Source organism: Geotrypetes seraphini, chromosome 2, assembly GCF_902459505.1.
Source record: "Geotrypetes seraphini chromosome 2, aGeoSer1.1, whole genome shotgun sequence".
In the NCBI taxonomy this organism is placed as follows: domain Eukaryota; kingdom Metazoa; phylum Chordata; class Amphibia; order Gymnophiona; family Dermophiidae; genus Geotrypetes; species Geotrypetes seraphini.
In genome coordinates, this window is record NC_047085.1 from 25,670,180 (window position 1) to 25,686,658 (window position 16,479).

General features: G+C 44.0%; 1 protein-coding gene across 3 annotated transcripts in view; it reads left to right on the forward strand.

Moving 5' to 3' along the window:
- Window positions 1–16,479, forward strand: part of COL22A1 (collagen type XXII alpha 1 chain) — a 766,089-nt gene that overhangs the window by 650,186 nt on the left and 99,424 nt on the right. For all 3 annotated transcript variants that reach the window (XM_033933743.1, XM_033933744.1, XM_033933745.1), the window contains exons 43-47: window positions 2,644–2,691; window positions 7,438–7,551; window positions 11,879–11,932; window positions 13,403–13,456; window positions 15,953–16,006. In XM_033933743.1, coding sequence (XP_033789634.1) covers window positions 2,644–2,691; window positions 7,438–7,551; window positions 11,879–11,932; window positions 13,403–13,456; window positions 15,953–16,006 — 324 coding nt within the window. The remainder of the gene's footprint in view (window positions 1–2,643; window positions 2,692–7,437; window positions 7,552–11,878; window positions 11,933–13,402; window positions 13,457–15,952; window positions 16,007–16,479) is intronic.

Genomic DNA, 16,479 nt, shown 5'->3' on the forward strand with positions numbered 1-16,479 from the left:
GTGCTAGTGTTTTATAAAGGAAAGAAGGTGCCTACTCTCCTTTACAGAATAACCTCCTATCAGGTGCTCTTAAGTGTTTAATTCGCTATTTTACTGTGACACATTAACTTTTGTTTTGACCTCTGTGTTAACTGTCAATGCAAATTAAATTTGAGTTAATCACCACACAGCTTAGTAAAGAGGCCCCTAAGGGGGGCGGTTATCAAGCTGTGTTATGGCTATAAGATGTGTTGTTTGCTCTTTAACATGTTAAAGGACATTAATGGAAGCTATATTCCCAAAACGCTTAGCATGGGGTCTAGGGGGGTCTGGGCTGGAGCAAGCCCAATTGCTTCTGGCCTTGCCAGAGAAAGGTTCAAAATGGCACATTGACCCCTTGCAGGATTCTCACAGTACTATCACTAAGGGTCAAGCTGCTGTATAAGGGCCTTTTTCCCTAAATAAAGCGGCCAGTCCCATAACTGTAGTACTGTGAGACTACTCCTAGAGGCCGCTAATGTCATTTTGAACTTTGCACAGGAAAAGAAGGATTTTTTTCTGCCCAGACCCCACTAGAACCCAGACATTTTCAAAGTAAGCCCAAGGTGACCTATGGAAAAATGGGAGGCCATTGGCTAATGGGAGTCTTTAGAGTAGGGGAACTTTCCAGATTGGGAGACCTTCTATTGGAGATCTTCCAGGTAAAAAGTTCATTCCATAAGGATGTTCAGGTCAGGAGGCATGAGAGTAGGAAGTTTATATGGGGGGGGGGGGTTGAGGTGTCTTCAGAAAGGGGAAGAGTATTGGGGGGGGGGAGCTCAGTGATTCTTTGGCCAGTCCCATTAAGAAGTGCCTTAAACTGTGCAGCTTGATGCTCCCAAGATGATAGAATAATGCTTCTTATAAGATTAATCACAAACAGCATTCTTCATATATCATTGTAGTGACTAATTTGTGGTACTTAGTGACTCCCATGGCACACCAACTTTTATTGCATCTTTATAATTACACCCCCCCTCCCCCCACCCCGCCCCTGATCTAGTGGTGTTTGGGTTTCTAAAATTATAAAGTAAGGCAAACGAGTCATTCTAAATAGTTTGTAGTTTGGGGAGGACATTTTTGAAAGGACATCCAAGTCAGAATTGGGACATCCTGCTCATAACCTTTAAAAAAAACCAAAAAAAAAAACACCTCATAGATATTTTTGAACAGGAAATACAGCAGGGTTTCCTGTTTAAAACAACACGAGAACATCGAAAATGAGCAGCCATTTTACAAACCGAAATATCCAAACTATGAACGCCAGAAAACCAGGGACAAGCATGCCTGCCCGCATTTTTTTCAAAAAGGACCACACAGACATCCTTGGGACAGCCTAATGGTCAGTGCAAACCAGAGCAACAAGGCTCATAGTCCCCTGCCACTCTTAGTTTAACCGATGAGCCCTCCGGCAACGGCTGTACCTCCTGAACCTGACTGTACTGTATACCACCACAATAGACTTCAGGGATATCATAAATATGTTGGCATGTCTAGGTCTGTTTCTGGACAGCTCACAATTTAAAGGGGAAAAAAAACCCTGAAGTAGGAATTGACCCCAGACTTACTCCCCCCCCCCCCTTTTACAAAACCGTAGCATGGTTTTTAGTTCTGGCCGCGGCGGTAACAGCTCTGATCCTCATAAGAATTCTATGAGCGTCCGAGCTAATACCGCCATGGCGGGCGCTAAAAAACACTCTACCGCTCTACCCTTAAGGCCTGATGCAATCGTAGAGCTCGGTATTCCTTTTGATTTCATTTCCAGGAGAGAAGAAGAGCGTCAGCGATGGCTGGGGGAATCATGGGGGTTCATGCCTTAATCTCTCCAATGGCTGCTGCTCAATCGGAGCACATTTTTGTACCCTGGATGAGACTTTAAAGGTCTAAATAAAAACATCCTTCTTTTTGGTCTTGGATGTTTCTTCCTGTTCGATTATTCATTTATTCAATTTTCTATACCGTTCTCCCAGGAGAGCTCAGAACTCGAGCATTTTTCCCTGTCTGTCTCAGTGGACCCAATCTATCTAATGTACCTGGGGCAATGGGGGGGATTAAGTGATTTGCCCAGGGTCACAAGGAGCAACATGGGTTTTAACCCACAACCCCAGGGTGCTGAGGCTGTAGCTTTAACCATTGCACCTCCCTAGTTCCACCCAAAACATGCCCTTTTACTATTTGGACGACTTGCAGTATAGGATGTCCAGATCCAGATTCTGCTGTTCCAAAATCGCAATTTGGACATTTGGGGTAGATGGATATTGGTTTGACTAATCTGAGACATTTGTGTGTTTTGATAAATAAGCCCCTAAATGTGTCCTTCAATTCCCAGGCCTGGGTTTTGCTCCCCAGAGTTTGTGGCCTTTGGCTAAGGATCTGAGCTGCAGTGGTTGGGCTTAAGTAGGTGTTTAAAAATAAGTGGGAGCTGGGGGAGGAACCCTCAGTAGTTGTGAAAACCTATTAGAGATTATATCAAACTGAGCCGAAAGCACAGAGGAGGAGAAGAAAATTGCCAGGCCGCAAAGGTTTATTTTCACCTTCAAGGGAACTTAAGTCAAAGGTTTGTTTTAAAACTGTTCTTTTTCTAAAAATGTTATCTTAAATTTAATACACTGTGTTTCTCCCTAGGGACCTACTCCAATCCTTTCACCTGGAGACATAAACCTTCTTGTTAAGGTAAGCGAAGACTGGAAATTTAGTTCTATAGAATCACCATCAACACCTAACAAGTGTCTTGAAAAATGGGACCCCCATTATGAGGCTGGTAGAGGGAAGGGAATGTAATAATCTAATTAAGTTCTGGAAAAGATGAAAGGAGAAGGGGTGAGTGTTGAATGTTGAACAATATAGAAGCATTTTTCATTGAATAGACATTGTAGGGCTGGGGGTGGGTAAAATCTGGATCCATTTGAGGATCCCAATCTCCACACTAATGTGGTAGCTTAAGAACGTAATAGCCTTCTGGGTCAGACCAAAGGTCCGTCAAGCCCTGTAGCCCGTCCTCACGGTGGCCAATCCAGATCCCTAGTACCTGCCAAAAACCCAAAGAGTAGCAACATTCCAGCATCTCAAAGAATAGCAAGATTCTGGAACCCCAAAGAGAGCAACGTTCCTGAGCTGAGATGTCATAATGCCTCATTCCACGGTGCCTCAGAGCCAACCTCATCAGTGATGTTACAGTGGCTTGATTGTCCTATACTCGGCACATGTAGGATCATAAGAACAGCCCTACTGGGTCAGACCAATGGTCCATCAAGCCCAGTAGCCCGTCTTTACGATGGCCAATCCAGATCCCTAGTACCTGCCAAAAACCCAAAGAGTAGCAACATTCCAGCATCTCAAAGAATAGCAAGATTCTGGAACCCCAAAGAGAGTAACATTCCATAGCTGAGATTGTGATGTCATAATGCCTCATTCCACAGTGCCTCAGAGCCAACCTCATCAGTGATGTTACAATGGCTTCATTGTCCTATACTTGGCACATGTAGGATCATAAGAACAGCCCTACTGGGTCAGACCAATGGTCCATCAAGCCCAGTAGCCCGTCTTTACGATGGCCAATCCAGGTCACTAGTACCAGCCCAAAACCCAAAGAGTAGCAACATTGCATGGTACCGAATCCCGATCCAGGGCAAGCACTGGCTTCCCCCATGTCTTTCTCAATAACAGACTATGGACTTTCCTCAAAGAAATTATCCAAACCTTTCTTAAAACTAGCTACGCTATCCCCCCTTACCACAACCGCTGATAACTGAACTTAGGAAAGTATGATAAGAAAGAAGACTCTTAGGACAGGATGTAAAGAGCTATGGCAACCTGATGGAAAAACACTGGGATAGGAACAGTGCTCAGCTCACCCTATCTGTGCTGAGTACCTCGGTGAAAGGGGGAGGAACTGTGCTTGAGCATTAGGTACAGCTCTTGTGCGCAGGTCCAGTACGATGCAGGGCGATGCGGAGCTCTGAGCAGCAACAAGCAACCTTCCAGCTATAGCTAAAGTCTCTTCTTCTATGGCAAGTTCAGAAGTCCTTTTAATTTTTTTGGACGCAGCTATTTGTGCTTGCTTTATGTGCATGTGTGTCCCATAGCCTATGGTCAGGATGCGGCTGTTTGAGCGGGGGGAGACACACAAGCACATAAAACAAGCACAAACGGCTCCTATTCATGCAAAACTGAAGTTACCGATGGCTCCAGACCTGCCAGAAAATTTTGTACGGTAAGAGGTGGGCTTTCCCTGCTGTACATTAGAAGGAAGGCTCATTTTAATATTAATAGAAACATGATGGCAGATAAAGGCCAAATGGCCCATCCAGTCTGCCCATCCGCAGTAACCATTATCTCTTTCTCTCTCTGAGAGATCTCACCTGCCTATCCCAGGCCCTGAGGAAAGGGGTTTAGTCCCCAAAAAACTGCCTTATTTCCATTTCCTATTTATAAACTTTAATCAATAGATACAATACTACTTGATTCTACGTAAAGCAACAAAAATTTTTTTTTCTACCTTTTGTTGTTTCTGCTTTAATCATCTTGTCTTCACTCTTCTTTCTAGCCAGCATCTGTCCGCTCTGTCTTCCATGCAGCATCAGCCCCTTCCATCCACTGTCCACCCTCTCCCCGTTCCATATGGCATCTTCCCTCTTTTTATGCTCCTTCAATAAACTGTCTATCCTGTGCCCCTTCTCTTCTCCTTTGTACATGATTGATTTCAGCTCTGCCACCTCTCCATTTTTCTCTCTCTGTCAACACCCCGTCCCCTATGCTCTGGGAACTCTCTCTTCTCCTTTCTTTCCTTCGCACCCCACAGTCTGGTATCTTCCCTTCCCTGATTCTCTGGCATCTCACTTCTTTCCTTTTCTTCCATCTCTCCCTCTCCCTCCATGCTCTGACATCTTCTTCTTCCTTTCCCCCTTTCTTTTCCCTTGGTTTGGCATACTTTCCTTCTTCCCTCCAATCCCTGGCATCTCGTTTCATTCCCTCCCTCATCTTCTTTCTCCCTCCAGTTGGGTGCAGCAAGTCTCTCCCCCTCTGCTCCCTTTCCTCCTTCTGTCACCCAAGGCCTGGCGTCATGAACTTCTTCAGGCAGCAGCATTCACAATTCACAAGTTTGTTCTGGGATGTGTGCAACTTCTTTCATTCCATCTGTTATGTCCTTAACAACCTTACCAATCTCATCTATATGGAGGCAACAATTTGACAGGTTGAATTCACCGCAGACACCTCCTTCAGAAGCCAAAATGTAGACAAGGGCTAAACGATTCTGGTAAATGGCATTGCAAAGCTGATCATCCTGTCTAGCTAGGACATTAAGGACCAAGGAGGTTGCATTGGTGATGATTTCAACTACAGCTTGTAATCTGATTACCCTATTCAATATATAGATGGGGGGTTCTATATCCATACATTCCATCATCAGCCCAAGTGGCAGGGCCATAATATTTAATAATCCATTCAGGAAGCCAATCCTCTTTCCATTCCCCTACCTGCAATCTTTGTCCAACATTTACCTCTCACTTATTTCGAGCTCTAGACTTGTACATTTTAAATCCTAGAGCTTCTCCATGGTCAAGGGGGAGTAAAAAGAAACTAGGTCGGATTATTCCAAGAGTACATGATCCGGCCCATTCTTTAGGGAGCCAGGTGTAAGCTCAGTTATCACATATCCAATACAGACCATCAGAGGCAGGCCAATTTTTCTGATTTAAGAGGTCTTCAAGCAATTTGGAGTATTGGGCACTGTTTACAAGTTTGGAGAACACATCCTGAAAGGATTTTTTTTCCTTTGGGCCAAGTTATCCAGCGAGAATTTTCACCGTCCCAGGTGTGTGTGTGTAGACAAGTAGACCATCCTGCCGAAAAATCACTCAGCAGTGGTCTAACAATGCAATGGGTGGGAATAATTGGGGCTTTTAGCACCCAAGGGGATCTTACAACAATGGGTGTTCTAGTAAAATTCACAAGAAAAGAAGAAGTGGTCAAGTCAACTTCTTTTGATTCCCAAGGCCAATGATCTTCCATGTGGGTTCCTCCACAAATATAGCAATCAGTGACATTTAGAGTTTGGGCAATGGTCTCAGCTAATGTGAGAAACAGATTGGAAGCTGTGGGACTGTACTCAGTGATGTGCTCAATTTCCTCAGCATGGGTAAGTTTATGAGTAGTGACAGAATGTATGATTTCGACTCCTACTTCAATGAACCCGAAAGGGTCAGTTCCAGAATCATCAATACCAATCTGATACCGCTATGGAGTAAGAAATGCTTTCGGGTACTGTATGTGGAATTCAACAATATTGCAAGAATGATTTTTCTGTAGACACTGCTTTGTTGGGGGCTCTTGACTCAGTTTTACTTTTGGATTCCCTGCGAATTTGGAATTATAAGTGGCAGCTATAACTTGGGACCAAGAGTCACACCAATAATAATTATCTCGGATATTTATTTCTGGACAGATGTATTTACTCAGGTGCGAGTATCGGGGTGTATATTTGATGCACTTATTCCTCCAATACAATTTAAGGGGATACTGTGGAATGGTTGGGCCAGTGTCTGGATCTTTTAAAATTAATTTGACTCCAGTCATACTGGTGGAACAACCAGTCATTCCTCAACGGCAAGCTTTTGAGTATCAGAGGCATGGTGGTAATAAAACACAAGGACAGACTTAAGCAGTTGTGGAGCCCTGTGCGGACATGTTTGAGGAGAGGCTCCTAATCTAATCTAATGCACAATTTAATCGCACTATACCAAAAAGCTTCAAGGCGATGTACATTCAAAGAGGCCATGAAATCAGCAGGAAAATCAATTGATAATTAAAATATTATCATATAAAAAAGTTTTCAAATTTTTATGAAACCTTATGTAATTGATATCCGTGGTAATATAAACAGGTAGATTATTCCAAATGGTAATGTCAGCGTAAGCAAAAGTGGAGTTGAGCTGTTGTTTATACCGTACTCCTCTAATCTGTGGAAAATGTAATAAAGTACCACATTATTTGGTGAAAGAATAATGCAAATGAGCAAAAAGCAAAATCTGATTATCTGAAGAGTCAGTCGGTAATTCACGATGAACCATGCAAGCTGATTTCAACTTAATTCGCCTCTTAACTGATAATCAATGAAGATTCTTATAAGCTAATGCAACACTTTCATACCTTTGTAGACCAAAAATTAATCTGCAGTATTCTGGAGCGACTGCAATTTTTAATCAGTTTTGATGTTAAGTTGAAATATAAAGAATTATAGTAATCAAGTTGAGGTAACACTAACTTCAGAACCAACAATGCAAAGAGCACGACTTCACTAGCCTAAGCTTTTTCTCATAATATATAAAATCTTCCTCCATAAATTATCTGACGTTGGACGTGTTTGCATCACTGGTATTATTCTCATTGCTGATATATTCTTATATCTTTCTGGCTCAGGATGTGTGCAGTGGCTGTCCCCCTGGACCCCCAGGTCTTCCAGGCTTGCCAGGTTTCAAAGGTGACAAAGGTCATCTAGGACCTCCAGGCATAGATGGAGCTAATGGAAAGAATGTAAGTGCAGTAAATACTAGACATTCCCTGCCATAGACATGGTAGAATAGTTACCATTTTAGTCCATTGTAAAGGTTGTTCATCTCCTCCTTTAGACATATCTGTTTAGACTAGAATTACCAGACATCTGTTAGAAAATGACACGGTGACAAAATTCATCACCGTTCCTGTCCCCGCGGATAACCGCGGGAAATAATCCCATGTCATTTTCTAGTGTCTATTTCAACCTCAGTCCTTCTACACCAGCATTCTTCAAAGCAAAGCTTGCGGGTCAGTGGTTGTGGCCATTCATACTCTGATTCTTCCCTCTCTCCTTAAAGAATGACATGACAATGGTTTCCCGCGGGGACGGGAACAGTGATGAATTTTGTCGCCGTGTCATTTGGATTTCCCCGGACATGTCCTCCTTTTAGAGGACAAAGCGCTAGACAAAGTGCTGGGTTTTGAAAAGCCATTCGGACGCCCGGACATGTCCTCCTTTTAGAGGACATGTCCGGGCGTCCGAATGGCTTTTCAAAACCCAGCACTTTGTCCAGGTTTTGAAACGCTTCCAGCTAGGAGCGACGTCGGGACGGCCATCTGCACATGCACAGATGCAATGGAGTGACATCACAGCAGCACATGCGCCGATGCCCTCCTGACAAGTGAACAGGTTGAGGGGCGGGGCTGGGGGCGGAACTGGGAGGGGTCAGTCGGAACTGGGCTGACCTAGGGGGCGGGGCCATGGGTCCGGATTATAGTTCCAGAAAATCTGGTAGCCCTAGTTTAGATACAGTTTGGACTCCTATCTTTAATGTTACTGGACCTACACTATGGAACACAGTTCTCTCTAGTGTAAGAGTAGAAAGCTGCTTGGCAAAATTCAAGACTGACCTTAAAATATTTCTGTTTTGGGACGCATTTGTAACATGATTTATAAATGCTCCACAGTTCTTTGCTGTGCTGGCTTTCAGGTCACTAAGGGCTCCTTTTATCAAGCCGCGCTTGCGGGGTTAACGCGCGCAACGTTTCATCATGCGCTGACCCCCACGCTGGCCAAAAAACTACCGCCTGCTCAAGGGAGGCAGTAGTGGCTAGTGCGGCCAGCAGTTTAACGTGCGCTATTACGCGCATTACACCGCTAGCGCGGCTTGATAAAAGGAGCCCTAAGGGAAGGGCCGCCGAATGTCTGCAACATAATTTTTGTCTATCTTTTGTTTATCTCTTGCTCCCTAAATCTTGCTACTGATATGGAAATTTTTATTTTTTTTTTACATTTTTATTTATTCATTTTGCATTCTTATAACAAGTGAATTATACATATTATAATCAATTATTACATGACACTTGTAATTACAAACAAATCATCTTATCATAAGTAATAAATCCCTCCCCCTTTTTCATTTCCTATTTCCATATAATATACAATCCCCATCCCACCCCTATATATCTATTACCAATGTGCTATGAAATCTGATCATTAGAATAACTAGTCAATGGTTCCCAAATTTTCTTGAAATTATGAAGATTCCCTTGTTGTATCGCTAACACATTTTCCATTTTATATATATGACAGACAGAGTTCCACCAAAATGTATAATTTAATTTGGTATAATCCTTCCAATTTTGAGTAATTTGTTGCATGGCGACCCCTGTCAATAAATTTTTTTACAGCACATCCATTAAGAAAAATGGAAAGGGGAATAGGATTTGATAAGCTACCTTTCTTTTTTTTTTTAATTCTTTATTCATTTTCAATATTTTCAATAAGTGCAATGCAAATTAAATACATTTTATATTTAAGACATCACTTAATATTCTTTCAAGAAACAAATTAATCTATATCCCTCCCCCCCACCCTATCCCATAACTATTATAAATTTTTTTTTTTAAATTCTTTATTAGTTTTATAACTTACATCAAGTGTACAGTAAATATCAAACAATTATAAAACATCACTTGAAAAAATCTTCAATATCATACACCAATAAGATTTAACCCCCACCCCCTCCCAAATTCTTATATAACGCAAATATACCACCTGAAAATAATATCTTATGACATTCATATATATATTCTTAATGAAAAACCAAGAAACCCCCCAAAAAAAAAAATTGGGAAAAGTGTAACTTATTCATTACTATAATTTAATAATGGTCCCCACACATCCTTAAAATTTATTATAATAACCTTTTTGAACTGCTAACGCTCTTTCCATTTTATCCACATGACAAACTGAATTCCACCAAAAACAATCATTCAGTCTTCTACAGTCCTTCCAATTATAATTTTAATTTAATAATCAAATCTTCAAAAAGCTCATTGTGATATACATAAGCTACCTTTCTGTGTTCTAGTCAAAGCAGTTTACATATTATATGCAGGCACTTATTTTGTACCTTGGGCAATGGAAAATAAACCTTTCTTTGAACTAATAAAAATGGTCAGAACCACCTTACCCAGATCAGGAAAAAGATGACGGTAAAAGAATATACAGTACTAGTGTTTTTTTGTTGTTGTTGTTTTTTTTTTTTTTTCAATTATCTTTATTAACAATTGCAAGGGAACATACAACCATGAGCAGAACAAACGGGTGCTAGTAAAGCCTCCTTCCCTCACATATCCCTTATTTTCAGCCCCAGCTCCAAACCCACTTTTATCCCCCCAGCCCCCAGCATTTCCCTCCCCACTCCACTTCCCTGTCCAGTGTTAGTAATACTCTATTTCTAGCGTTTGAAAATTGCCTTTGAATTCCCTCCTCTCCCAAGTAAAATTTATTAAAAAGGGAAAACACACATCAGGCTGGGCCCGCAAAAGCGTGAGAACAACCTCCCCACACACACACACACAAATCGAGGCGAACATGAACCTGCCTTTGTGTAACTGCAGCGGCAGCACCGGGGCCTGAGACACGGCGCGTGAACGGCGATCTGAGGAGAGTGGCGGTGAAAAGACAAGCCTTTACGTGATGAAAAAGAAGAAGATCCTCTCAGCCCATGCTGATCGTGCGCGCGCGGCCCCCTCCCTACTTACTTAGCTACGGCCAAATCTATCTTCCGTCCGCGATCCTCACGGGAGCAGCGCCCAACCCTCAGCGGCTCGAAGCCCTCCTCCCGCCAGCCGCCGCCAGCGCCGCTTCTGAAGCCCTGCTCCCGGCAACTGCCGCTCCGCACCGCCTTTCATGCGCTTTAGCGCGCATGCGCACTCTTGCCGGCCACAGCCCGACAGATCAGGGATCAGGGAACACGGCAGTGTGAGCGCACATGCGCGGCTTAGCATTTTATTATCTAGGATACGTGAAACATGAAACCATTCTGATGTCAGTCTCGGAAGGAACGTTAGAGGCTAAGGGAGAGATGGCTGGGCAACCTGAGGGTGGCAACACAGGATCATTTTACGGTTTATAATGTGATCGATGGGTTTAAATAGACTGTAGTCATTTTAATCCATAAACAGGGAGGCCAACACAGATGATGATATCCAGTACGCCCCCGAAATTCGCAGGGGTTCCGTTCCAGGATCCCCCCCGCGAATGTCAAAAAGCCCGCGAATACGGCTTTTCGCCTGTCAAAAGGCAGGAGAGGGCAGCTGGGGCGCCGGCGGGTGCAGAAAATCACTCGCGCTCTGCTCCGACCGCCTCTTCCTGTTACTGAAGTTAGGCTACACCAATTAGGAGCTGCTTTGACACGCCAGATAGCGTGTCCCTTAGGGCTCCTTTTACTAAGGTGCGCTATGCTTTTTAGCGCATGCCAAATATTAGTGCGCGCTAACGCACGCATGCTAGTCTATGGACGCATTAGCGGTTAGTGCGTGCGTAGATTTAGTGCACGCCTGGCGCACCTTAGCAAAACAGGGGCTTTAGGACCTCTTTTACTAAGGTGCGCTACCCGATTAGCAAATGCTAAACGCTAATGCATGTATGTTAGTCTGTGGACACGTTAGCTAATTCGATTGCGCACCTTAGTAAAAGAGGGGGGTTAGTCCGGTGACTTTCCACTTTTTTCGTTCCACTAAAGTGCGCTTTTAGCGCATGCAGCAGTTTAGCGCAAGCTAACCCTGCGCTACGCGGCTAGAACTAACGCCAGCTCATTGCTGGCATTAGCGTCTAGCGCGTGCGGCATTGTGGCACGGGCTATTCCGCGCGTTAATGCCCTACCGCAGCTTAGTGTAAAGCCCTCAATGGAGACTGCCCCAACTTTGTTGGTTGAGCTGAGAACCTTTCAGCGACCTCTCACATATGTTCGTAGGATTTTACGAGAACATAAGAACATAAGAATGGCCGCAGGATAAGAATTTGTGCTGGAAAATTCCCCATTGTTAATGGCAAACCTTCTTTATACTTTTTCAGGGGGATCCTGGACCACATGGTCTGCCTGGAACTCCTGGACTAGATGGACCGAAGGTCAGTTACCCTCCTTATTAATTTGCTAATGCTCATCGGAATAGCAGACGGGAAGATTTTGTTTCAACAAAACATGAAATTATGTCATTTCCTGTTTCATTTTGGCAATACAGTGGTGCCTCGCATAACGGACGCCTCGCACAGCGAACGCTGCGCATAACGAACTTTTTGTCTTGCTCCCTATAACGAACTTCGTTTCACACAACGAAGTCGCCCGAGGGGCCCGGGGGGGGGGCGGAACTACTCTCGCCGCTTCCTAATGTGAGCCGGGAACAGCAGCACCCTCCTGTCTGAATGCAGTGTTCCATCATCTCCCTCCACCTTACCTTAGATGCCGAGTTTTCCGGCTTTCTTTTTCGGCCAGCCACACACTTTCAAAGAGCAGCACATGCGCGCATGCTCTGTTGTTCAATCTTCTCCTCTGACGCAACCGGAAACCGGAAGTTGCAGTAGAGGAGAACATTGATCAACTTCAGCAGCTGCGCGTGCACAGCTTTTTGAAAGCGTGCGGCTGGGTGAAAAAGAAAGCTGGCAAACTCTGCATATAAGGTGAGGTGGAGGGAGGGAAATGTAGGGCTGCAGAACGAATTATTTTGTTTTACATGTATTCTTATGGGAAAACAGGGCTGCAGAACGAATTATTTTGTTTTACATGTATTCTTATGGGAAAACACGTTTCACACAACGAACGTTTCACATAACAAACTTGCTCCTGGAACGGATTAAGTTCGTTGTGTGAGGCACCACTAGAAATAAAGAAAAAAAAGGCGATACCTTTTTTGTTGGACTAACTTAATAAATTTTGATTTAGCTTTTGAAGGCTCAGGAAGCTAATCAAGTAAAAAATGTGTTAAGTTTGTCCAATAAAAAGGTGTCACTTTTTTTCTTTTCTGTTTTGTTTTATTTCTACACCATGAACTAAAAAAAAAAAAAAAATGGCTACAGTTTTTTTTTTTTTTTTTAATGTGTATCCTGATTGGCTGTTAGACAGCGGTAAGATGCCCGTTTATAGAATCCGCCCCTTTGTGTTTATTTTTAGACTCCTGAAAAAAGGTACTTTTTGGTACCGAAATGTTGACAGCCTTGTGTCATTTTCCATTGTTTCATAATGTTCCCATTTGGAAGCATCTCTTTCTTCCCCATTTTTATGTGTTTGATTTGCATCTTTACGACCTTCCCATCACATCCCATATGTAGCACTTTTCTAAACTTGTCACTTATTCTCATATGCCAATTTACACGTAAACAGGGCCTAAAGGCTTCTAATCTTCAATCTACCATTTACTTTTTCACAGTACCAATATTTAAAGCAGCAACCTCTAGATTCGAATTCTTTGACGTCAGCTTGCATCAAAATGTATTTTGAAATTTTTCATGTGATCTCTTCTAGGGCTTCAGCAGCTGGAACGTGGCATGGAAGATGGGTGCCATATTATTCTAATGATTTCTCTTTAATGGTTTTATTTTCAGGGCAGTAAAGGTGACCCGGGAGGACCTGGAGAATCTGGAGAGAAAGGTGAACAGGTAAATCCCGTTTTAGAAGAGAAGTGAAAAAACAAGTCCTCTATAGAAGGGCCACGGTTCTGCCTCCCTGCAGAGTTTCCCTTTGAAACTGTCATCCCATGCAAGGACCCTGGGTTCAAAGGTACCTAGAGAATGGGAATAGGTATCTGTGGTTATCCATGGGGCAAGGACAGAGCTTGTGGTAACAGAGACAGGGACAGAGCCCACAGGGAAGGGGACAAACTTTGTCCCCGTGTCATTCTCTAAAAACTTGAATCTAGTATCAATATGTAAAAACTTGACACATCTTAGACAATTGGCAACTGAATTCAGTGATTATTAAAAAAAAAACTACAGAAGCTGCTTTTGGATTTAAATGAACTACTGTTAAATGACATCATTTATGTCAGGTGTCCCCAAAGTCCCTCCTTGAGGGCCGAATCCAGTCGGGTTTTCAGGATTTCCCCAATGAATATGCATGAGATCTATGTGCATGCACTGCTTTCAATGCATATTCATTGGGGAAATCCTGAAAACCCGACTGGATTCGGCCCTCAAGGAGGGACTTTGGGGACCCCTGATATATGTTGTCTGCCTTTGATGTGGCGAGTCTTGTCTGCTGATCAGACTCTTACTATCTGCAATGTCCTTCCTTAATGTGGCCAGCTTCTCAAACATCTTACTGTTATTACTGCAACAGATTCGTCCATCGTTACTGTCATCAAGGAACATTTCCAACGTTTAATAGACACCTGTTTTCCTGTTTCTCCACAGTTTAGGTCAGACACAGGCAACTCCGGTCCTCGAGGGCCGGAATCCAATCGGGTTTTCAGGATTTCCCCAATGAATATGCATGAGATCTATTTGCATGCACTGCTTGGTACAGTGAGCTGAGAACTAGAGAATGACACGGTGACAAAATTCATCACCGTTCCCATCCCCGCGAATAACCGCGGGAAACCATCTTCATGTCATTCTTTAAGGAGAGTGGGAAGAATCGGAGTATGAATGGCCACAACCACTGACCCTCAAGCTTTGCTTTGAAGAATGCCGGTGTAGAAGGACCGAGGTTGAAACAGACACTACAGAATGACAGTCTCTGGTATCCAGAGCAGATATTGTGATGTCATAATGCCTCATTCCACCAGTGCCTAAGAGCCAATCACATCAGTGATGTCACAATGGCTTCATTATCCTTGGCTCACATAAGAATCAGAGTATGAATGGCCACAACCACTGACCCGCAAGCTTTGCTTTGAAGAATGCTGGTGTAAAAGGACTGAGGCTGAAATAGACACTAAAACTGACATGGGATTATTTCCCGCGGTTATCCACGGAGACGGGAACGGTGATGAATTTTGTCACCGTGTCATTCTCTTGGCAAGTCACCTAACTAGGGTTGCCAGATTTTCCAATCAGAAAATCTGGAGCTCTAGACCCACCCCCCCAGGCCCGCCCAGTTCCATACATCCTCGCCCTGTAATGCCCTAATCCCGCCCCCCCAGTCCCGCCCTAGCCCTGTCCTCCACTGCCTGCTCTTGTCGGGCAGGGAGCAAAACCACGCATGTGATTTGAGGAGGTTTTTCAAAACCCGGTCAGAGTGCCGGGTTTTGAAAAGCCGTATGGACCCCCCGACATGTCCTTAAAAGGAGGGAAATCTGGACGTCTGGTATCCCTCCACCTAATCCTCCATTATCCTGGATACAAAATAAGTACCTCCATATAATACATGTCGAGTCTGTTGGTCTGTAGGTCTAACCCCTTTTTTGATTTGTTATTATTATTATTTTGTATTTTAATGTGTGTTCAAATTTGGATTTTAATGTAATTCGCTTAGTATTTTATGTATAAGCGATTCAACAAATTTTGAATAAACTTGAAACTTGAAAACTTGAAACTTGAAACTAAACTGTTTTGATTGTACCACAAAAAGGCAGGACATCAAATCCACACATCTTTACTCTGTTGGCTGTGCTCATACTTTTCATGTGGATTTTTGGGATTCTACAAAGGTAAATGTGTTTCTTGCACTGAGAATCCCTTTTAAAATTGGCCCTCCCATTGCATGACTCTTTAAAAATGAAAACATGGGGCTACGAAGAAGTTGGCACTTTGTCTGAATTCCTTTTTGATATCATTGATATTACTAAGCGGAGGAAAAGAAACTAACCAGGATTCCCTCAGTAACGGCGAGTGAAGAGGGAAGAGCCCAGCGCCGAATCCCCGCCCGTGCGGCGGGCGCGGGAAATGTGGCGTACGGAAGACTGCCTCCCCGGCACCGCTCGGGGGCCCGAGTCCTTCTGATCGAGGCCCAGCCCGCGGACGGTGTTAGGCCGGTAGCGGCCCCCGGCGCGCCGGGCCCAGGTCTTCTCGGAGTCGGGTTGTTTGGGAATGCAGCCCAAAGCGGGTGGTAAACTCCATCTAAGGCTAAATACCGGCACGAGACCGATAGCGGACAAGTACCATAAGGGAAAGTTGATTGAACCAAATCTAATATGACTTTTTTTTTTCCATTAGGGACACCCTGGGATTCCTGGATTTATGGGGCCACCTGGTAATCCAGGTCCACCTGTAAGTATTGCTGTATAGGGTTCATTTTACCCCTTCACTTATCCCCTCCTTTACAAAGCCGCGCTAGCGTTTTTATCGCCGGTTGCGGCACTAAGACCTCCAACGCTCATAGGAATTCTATGGACGTCGGAGTTCTTTCCACCGTGGCTGGCGCTGAAAATGCTAGCGCGGCTTTGTAGAGGAAGGAGTTAATGTGTGGCTATCACTGGTAAATATAGCGAGGGACAGGAGATGCCAGTGTGAGCAGCTGTGCACAGTCCTACCTGCCAGCCTGCACGGCGGGAGGTTCTGATATCGACCACCCCGAACATCTCCCCCCCCCCCCGGAACCCCACCAGTACCTTTGTGTGAAGAGAGCAGGAAGGAGGCTTGGTCCTCCAGCTCTGAGTCCTGCCGATCCAAAATGGTGGGCCTTCCTCTCCTTGGTGCATCATGTGATGCACGGGGAGGGGCCTAAGGCCCTGACTGGCTCA